This window comes from Humulus lupulus, chromosome 8 (genome assembly GCF_963169125.1).
Source record: "Humulus lupulus chromosome 8, drHumLupu1.1, whole genome shotgun sequence".
Classification (NCBI taxonomy): Eukaryota; Viridiplantae; Streptophyta; class Magnoliopsida; order Rosales; family Cannabaceae; genus Humulus; species Humulus lupulus.
In genome coordinates this window covers 2895124-2903939 of record NC_084800.1, presented here as the reverse complement: position 1 = coordinate 2903939, position 8816 = coordinate 2895124, and the positions used below count along the sequence as shown (strand labels likewise).

Sequence of the window (8816 nt, the reverse complement as noted above, 5' to 3'; positions counted from 1 at the left end):
TTTTAGAATAAGGCAGAAAACATTAAAATGTGGAATCATAAGCCTAATTTATGTAAATTTATAGGTGTGAGTAGAACTAAAATAAAATTTTCAAATTTAAGTTTATCACCAGAAAATTTGAGTCTGTATTATTGAACTGCTTAAGCCAACCAATTCGTCTAATCAAAGTTTTGTCCTTCTGTCACGAACTCACAAATATCATGCATGCATGGGGCTACAGATTATGTTAATTTAGATTACTCACTTTATGGAAGATAATATTATATTAGTAATAGGTCAATGCAATAATTACATATAGTTACTAAACTGAACATCTGGAAATTTAAAATTAATAAACAAATATAGCCCAAATCAGACATCTTGTCACATTAAAAAAAAACTTTCATGAAAGCAACTATTGATAAAAAGAATGTGAAATATTGAAAAGTACCAATTTTTTTTTTAAACCATTGATTGGGTCTCAAAGACCTAAATTGATGAGCAATCTAATAGTGTGAGAATCTCTTTTACACCAAAATGGCTTCAGTGGACCTTTGAATTTGAACCAATGACAAAACACGTAATCTTTCACCATTACCAATAGAGGAAGAGCTTGGTCTTTACCAAGATAAGGGTATTTTAGTCATTTCACTAAACACTCAAACCTTTTGGACTTAGTGCCTAATCTTGATTAAACAGTGGTTAAATACACGGTTGTACGAAAACATCCAAAACTAAAATCCGACAACCCAAAATTCCTATATTGATAATTACTATTCACTATTTTTTTTCTTTTTCTTTTTCTTTTTTCATGAAAAGCAGTGATGCTTTTTGTATTAAAAGAGAAGGAAAAAAATATTAATTTGACGTTAATTGAAAATGACTCGCCTGAAAAGGAGGAGGAACGTCGTCGTTTCTGGCCTGAAGTTCGTCGTTTGATCTCGTTCGATAAATATCGATCTCTATCAAATTATCTTCCTCAACGACGTGAAAATCTAAACCTCTGTGTCTCTTACCAATGTCGTCGTCCCCCAAAGCTATCTCAATTAAACCATCTCTGTCTTCGTCTTCCCACCGGAAGCACTTATTTACCGGCGGCGACTCCCAAAACCCAGCCTCCGGATAGTCTCCGTCAGACGAGTCATCGGAATCTGAATCTGGGTGATAATAACGCGGGAACGTATGCTGCTTTTCAATACCCAGAATTCGATTCTCTTTTTCCTCGTTCTCATCTGCATCTGCATCTTCATCTTCATCTTCGTCGTCGTCTTCTTCTTCGCCTTCATACTCTTCGTAAATGACCTCTAATGGCGCCCTCAGGTTCCACTGAACGAACGATACTTCAAAACCTGGATTCGGATCAAAACCGAAGTCGGTTTCGGAGTCTGTTTCGGATTTGTAATCGACCCAGTTGAAATCTTCGTCTTGTGAACCCGCAAATTGTCCGGGGTCATCAGATGAATCGCTCTCTTTGTTATCTTTGATATCATCAGTAGCGGTGGTAGCGGTCTCACCCTCTTCTCTTTGGGGCTGAAAATGGAGTTTGATCTCCTCCCTCTTGTGCTCATCTTCAAATTTCTGAACTGCGCCAAGTCGAAGAAGAGCGAGAAGCAAAACCCCAGTCAAAATCAGAACCGGAGAGAAAACAATTCTCAAGAATTGGTAAGGAACGTAGAGGAAAATCAAAGCGGAGAGAGTAACGATGCTCGAAACTAATGGACTCGAAAACATGGTCGATATGTGAGCAGCCCAAAAGTTCATCATGATCATATTTAACTAAACCCAGAAACGAACTAACTCAATTCCTACTAATAAGAAAGAAAGAAAGAAAAAAAAATGGAGCTAAAGTGAAAAAGAAAGTGGAGCTAGAAAGAGAAGAAAAAGTCAATAATGGAATGAGGGGACCTAAAAAGGTTGGATAAATAGAAAGAGAGAAAGAGAGGGTTTAGGCTTTTAAGTAGAGAAAGTATTGGTTTGCGTGGGGGTTTATGGGCTTTGGGGGTGCGTAAAGAAAGGTCAAGGGGCATGAAATATCTAGTGTAGACAGTGATTGTAAAGAAGAGAATATTGTGGGGTTTGAATTTGATCGGTTCAGTAGTGTGGTGACGGTCCATGGTGAGAAGGTGTGGTGATGGTGACGGTGGTGGCGGTGGTGGTATGGTTGTGGTGGTCCGTTGTTTAGTGTCCAGTACTATACATATATAATGCTTTTACCAAGGTCTCCTTGTTTTGTTTTTGTCCCCATTAAATCAACAAATTATCCTTAAAAAAAGATGTTTTACCATTATATTCATTCATGACTTTAATCTCTCTTTATCTCTTCTCTTCTCTCTCAGTGGTTCTTAGCTTAGCTTTCATAACTAAACACAGTTTTCGATAAAGAATTTTAAGAGGACAAAAAAAAAATAAAAACCCTTTTAATGAATGAAATGGTATTTGTTTCGTCGATTTCAACTTTCAATTATATGAGAGACACTCGAGTTCTCTTATTGGGAGAGGGAAAGTTGATTATTAAACTGTGTGATCTTTTCAATAGAATGGCATTTACTGCTATAGTTAACTCTTTTACTGTTCTTCGCACTCATTCATGAAACGGTTGGGGTATATAGAAACGACAACACAATTCCCTAAATATATATTAATGAAAATAATTAAATTAAACCCTTTCTTTCTTCTTCTTCTTTTTGTTTTACAAAAATAGCAATTTTTTTATTATCTCTAGGATTTATATATTTTTAGACTTTATATTCTACCTCATTTGTTTAGACTATGTATTTTGATAAATTATTTTTTGGACCCTGTATTTTGTAAAATTATTTAAATAGACCCCTAAATCTGATTTTGATTAACAAAAAATTAAACATAACAACACAGTTCTTAGACAGAATGACTGTATTTTTGTTCTGAGTTGTTAGTTTGATGAATTATTTGTGATTTTAGTTCAAAAATATTTGATCAAAATCAGGTTTAGGGGTCTATTTGAATTATTTTAAAAAATACATAGTCCAAAAAGTAATTTATCAAAACACAGGATCCAAACAGGTAATGAGCTAAAATACATGATCTAAAAAGACATAAACCCTTATCTTTGTCATTAATTGAAACGAACTTGTGAGAGCAGCAATGTAAAATTGAATAATTATAATTATATATGTGTCGAAAACATGAGAAGTACACTAATAATCTCATGGGACTACCAAAGAAGTATTTTATGTTATAAGCACTTGTGTATTTTTGTAACGCCCTACTTCCTTAGAGCCGTTACTAAGTGAATTTTAAGACAAAACAATGTGCAATGATCTCGCTAACCGAGGTTTTTAAACGAAAGTGTGACTAATTAAAAGTTAAGGCTGTAACATTTGAAAATGCGTTGTTTCAATAAAAACTTCTAGTAATAGACATTTGGGATCCCAAAATAAGGTTTGAAAACTATTTACATCTTGAAATAAGTTTACAGTTGATCAGTACTAAAATCATAGATTATTACAGCCATTTTCGAATAAACCCCCAACCAAAGCAGTCGGGCAGGCCAAACATGTACGCGTCGCTTCACGCTCTCCGTACTCATGGTTGGTTGACTCAGTCTTTGCCCTTACCTGCAACACGAAGCACCCGTGAGCCGAAGCCCAGCAAGAAAACTCATGCAGAACATAACATATGCAAATATACAGTAATCACATCAGATAGTCCACAGATAAACAAGTCAACCATTAGACTAAGCAAACACGGCCATGCCGCCCCAGAAGCCTTACCGAAGCCTGGGGTATCGGTTCTCACCGTAAGGATAACACATATATCCACCAAGCCCTGCCCTGACTATAGCATCCCATGTGCTAAGTGTTACTTCCGGCCCCGCTGCCGCACCCGGCCTACGCCGCTCTCGGCCCTTGCCGTTCATAATATTATAATCACACATATAGTATAACACAACAACATTCAAACGAATATTAATTCATTTAAGTCTGCATCCTAACATGTGATGCAATATAGGGCCGTGCCCTGCAATCATCTCATCATGCAACATGCAACATAGGGCCACGCCCCGCAATCATACTATGGGCCCATGCCTTATCCTACGGGTGTTATAGTTTTCTTACCTTTAGCTTTCAAATGAGTTAGTTACGGGCAATACACCTTGAGCGCGATCCGATCCTCGAGCCCTAGCTTAACACCTAGTCACAACCATGAAGAAAGACACCGTTAACAACCTTAAATGAGCTTCCAAGCCAAGCTCTAGTACTCGGAACGTTGAACTTCACCAAATATGGTAAAAGACTCAACCCCGAGCACCCTAGGTTAAATTCCCAAGCCTAAAATCCCAAAATCCCTTAAGCGCCGCGGCATAGGCCACCCATGCCGCGGCATGGCCCCCAAACAGAACCCCCAAAGGCCCAAAAACAGGTAAGGGTCGCGGCATTGCTTGGGCCATGCCGCGGCCCGCCCTTCTTCTTTAGCATGTAACTTCTTCGAAGGGCCGCGGCTCACCAAGAACCATGCCGCGGCCCGACCCTTCGAACCCAGAAAAAACCACCATTTTACTCTCCAAACCTCACCTTAAACCATCCCAAACATATATCTCAACCCCAAAACATCACAACCCAACTCAATAACACAATCATACTCAAAATCCACCCATTTGATCTCAACTTAAGAAATCTAAACCCATAAACCAAAGCTTGAAAAGCTTAAACCATGCTTCAAATTTCACAAATCAAAACATAAATCAAACTTAATTATGCATAAATTCCTTACCTTTAAGTAGAGAATCCAACCCTAAGCTTCCTTCATCCCCTAAGTCTCCAATTTCAGCTCCTCCACTCATCTTCTTCTTCTTCATGCCCTAGCCTTTTCCTTCTCCTTTTTCTTCTCTTCAATTTATCAAAGCATCCAAATGACCAAGCCCTAAACCGTGTACCCCTTAATACTCAGCTTCCATAAATCAAATTCCCAGCCAAATGACCATTTTACCCCTCCTTGCCTATCCTTTCCTAACTAAACCTCAAGGGCACTTAAGTCTTTACACTTCTATTTCAATTCTATCACTTTCTATCTTAAAACTTGATACCCTCAGCAGTTACAAACGGTTACCCAGGTTACTCAATTACCAATAACTAACCACTCATTTTCAACTCAACTTATAAGATTCCCGAAGTACCCCTAGGCTCCTCCCGAGCCGGGTACAACTTCCCGTTGCTAATCTTAAGTTAATTTGCTCTCTCTCGGACCGTCTCGGCACGTGTATCACAATAATAACACCACACTCACATGGTACAATTCACAGAATACATTTATCACATATCAATACAGCTGTGCCCAATCATGGCCAAAATTGCAATTATGCCCTTCAAACACAATCAGGGCCTACATGCATACTAATACACATAGTCATGCATCTCAGATAAATAAATAGTCAAATAATCATGCTTTAAATCATAACCATGCATTTAACTAATAAGATCACACATAAATCCCGACATGCCCTCCTAGCACACCAATCAAGGCCCTTAAACCTTATTAGTCATTTTGGGTCGTTACAACTATCCCCTCCTCATAAAAATTTCGTCCTCGAAATTTATCCAAACACATCAGTCAGTAAACCCGCGACTTTGACCATAATTTCCAAGGTCAACCGCCTTACTTTAGTTCCCAACAACACTCTTCCAGGCGTAACAATCTTGCCCCACGAGATCTTGTCTAATATACATACTCTCAATATCCCCTCGTTTACACCGCAACCCTGCTGAAGCCTCAGGGTCTGCCTAGATTACATTGACCAATTCATTGCCTTATTCCTGATTCCAGAGATACTCAAAAGTCATCACCTCTACTAGGTGGGATCAGCTTGTAGGCCCCGCTGGCCTAACCCTTAGTACAACTTCAGAATTTTATGTCGAATTAAGAGTCAGAACTCTCCCTTCTTTCTCTGAACACCTTACAGATCCTCGTCTGTTATTACGCAGAGACGCAACTCTTTCATCCCGGAACTTTATTTCCTCAAAACTTATCAATTTACCAGCTCTTTAGTCTTTCAAATAGGCAGACACCCCTGCCTTAAGAAGTTTCAACGACCTCTTTGGCTTTCTCTCTGAACTAAAGCCAAACCGTAGTATTCACTATCCTTCACCTCTTATCATGTCCTATGTCGTGTTATATTAACAAGACACCAGCAACTGCCACCACGACTAACTCATCAGGGATTACACTTCCCTTAATACCTCAAGTATTCGCCTACTCGGCGCTCAATTCTTTAAGATATCTGATAAACTTTCAGACTGCCAATTCACTTGCAATCAATTGATAATCCCAGATTCCCACTCTGTTCTTTTCGTTCACTAAATCCATTCCAAAACTTAAAATACTATAGGGTCTCAATTCGATATCATCAAAGCTCCATCCTGAAACCAGTTCACTTGACCCAACTACATTAACTCCATCAACTGAGTTAGAACTTTTCATGTCCAAACACCTTACTCAAGGTCTAAAGTGGTCTATTCCCATGATACACTACCACATCACTTAACCCCTCAGGGTCCAAAGGAAAACACTAGATTCTGTCACCCGCTCGACCCTCCCGGTACGACGTACCCAAGGAGGTGGAATGATATCCATTCAGAATTCTCATTCAATCACCAAATATAACTGGATCTTTCATCCACTCTGGTATCCTGACTTGTATCACCTCAGCAGGGTTCCTCCCTGCTTCAACCACAGTCTACTCTTTGGATTCTATAGCTCAGTGTCACTCACCAGCTAACCATTACCTACTAACGTTATGCCGAGCTCAGTCGTTGCCTTGTCCACTCCATTACAGTCTATGGCGTTATTCCTTGACTGACACACGCCTCACAGCTAGGAGTTCCGCCTCCAATTAAATTCCCCTTCGCTAATTCAAGGATTCCTAACACTGATCAGGTCCTTTATGCAATCACTCTTTACTTAACCAAAACACACGCAAATTCCATCATCGTCCGTAACCAATCAAATCTTACCTTGTCTTCTGAATTTCTTTCTGATTCGACACCACTCAGTCCGTCTAACCTCAAGTTTTACTGTTCTTCTCATCTCTGATGTAGTTATCTCCGGAGGTGCTTATGCAGTAGATGACGCGCTTACCAATCCTGAGATGCTTTCTATTCTTCAAACGTTCTTCATTAGCCTCTTTGTGACTTCAGATCAAATCTTCTCATACCTGTCCTTTCTTCTTGTAGCTCTAATCTGGGTACTCATGACGACGCTCAAACTAACAATCCATAGATTCTTACCTGAGACTCTGCCTTCTGGGTACAAACGTCTTTCGCATAGTCAATTGCTCACCATTTCCGTCTGGGAGTACTCCGCATGCACTGCTCATGAGCTTGAAGGGACTTTCCCATACCGTTCATGCATCCTCTGCCTAAAGAACTTACCTGTGCTGCTGTAGCTTGAACCGTTCCAAAATCTTTGTTACCCACTCCTCACACCCTAGCCGGCGCAAACTAGACAATCCACGAAATGTCTCTATCCTTGGTTTCCAACTGGCAATAACCAGGTCATAGATCAACTCTTGGAGACATCGTCCTATCTTGTATCCAACATTGTACTTTTCGTTCTAACCCGACGATGCTAACAATCCCCACAGTATAACACTCTGGCAAATCCAAGGTCAAATTCCTTCGATTGCTTCAATAGATTTTCTGTCAGCCATAACCGTCTTTTACGTCGTTCCTTATACCAATCCTATCTGTAGTCCGACTTTGAAGTACCCCCAAATCTTTCTTTACATACCCATATAATTTTCCCACTAGTCAACTCAGTTTCCCTTCATTCTCACTAACATTCTCCAGATGATATCCTTTACAATCCATGGTTATTCCTTAACTGATTAACTTTCTCACTATGAGTTTCATAACCACTCGCTTCCCAATTCATCTGCCAAAAGTTTCTAATTCATTCTCAATAAGTATTACCATCCTTAGCCTCTCATATGGCACCCTTGAGGCAACCCTCCATGTCTAACTCCCTCTCTGAACATTTTCAACACAGAGCTCTTCCAGTTCGCTACATGACCATAGCATACACCAGCCGGTTTAATACTCATCCTCGAGGAATCCGCCTCGAACTTCGAATGTATCGATGCATTCTAGTTCTCCGTTCCCTCACCATTGGAAATCCATCCTAACATGTCGAGTCATCCTATGTAGAAGTCATGCCTTCACCTGACCTCCTCTCAGGTGGCATCCTTTCACTCACGCATACCAATAACCTCCCTGGTTCCTATCACCATCTTGATAACTAGCTTCTCACTCAAGCTTCTTTCCAAACTCCGATTAGGTGCCCAAGCACTGTCTGGGGTCCTTTCACCTCAAAAGTGAGAATCCAACCTTGCTGCGTTCTATCAACAAAAGTACCATCTTATCAGCCAGACCTTTCCCCTTTTCTTGGCAATTCCAGAAGCCACAACCCTATCCGGGGTTCTTTTAACTTGATTATCACAAATCTATCTTTACTAATTCCATCAAAGGAAGCACTGCCCTTGCGGCTCTAGCACTCCTGCTCTAAACATCAACCATTAGTTCCTCGAACAACATGACCCTCTCCGCCATCCAAATACAGACGATAAGTCCTTACATCAGAGCGGCCCAAATGCCCTGGACTATCCCAGGGTTCCATCCTTAAATGAATCACCACCATTCCTGGATACATCCGTCAGTATAAATTCCCAAAATGAATTATCCAATTCACCAAATCCATTGTTCTACACTGTTGTTACTCTATCAGTCCAAACCAAACTTATAAGTCCACCAGCCTCCATAGTTCAAATCATGTCTTTATAACCTCTTCTATCACTCACCATCTGA

At 40.0% G+C, this 8816-nt stretch overlaps 1 protein-coding gene across 1 annotated transcript; it reads right to left on the bottom strand.

The window, feature by feature from the left end:
- Positions 1-412: 412 nt before the first annotated feature.
- LOC133794163 (transcription elongation factor SPT5) lies at positions 413-2131 on the bottom strand. The gene has a single exon (XM_062231363.1). The coding sequence runs from the start codon at positions 1747-1749 to the stop codon at positions 838-840; it is 912 nt and encodes a 303-aa protein (XP_062087347.1). The 5' UTR covers positions 1750-2131; the 3' UTR covers positions 413-837.
- Positions 2132-8816: the final 6685 nt, after the last annotated feature.

Coding starts and splice junctions, on each gene's coding strand:
- LOC133794163 (XM_062231363.1), bottom strand. CDS start 1,749: ATGATCATGATGAACTTTTGGGCTGCTCACATATCGACCATGTTTTCG.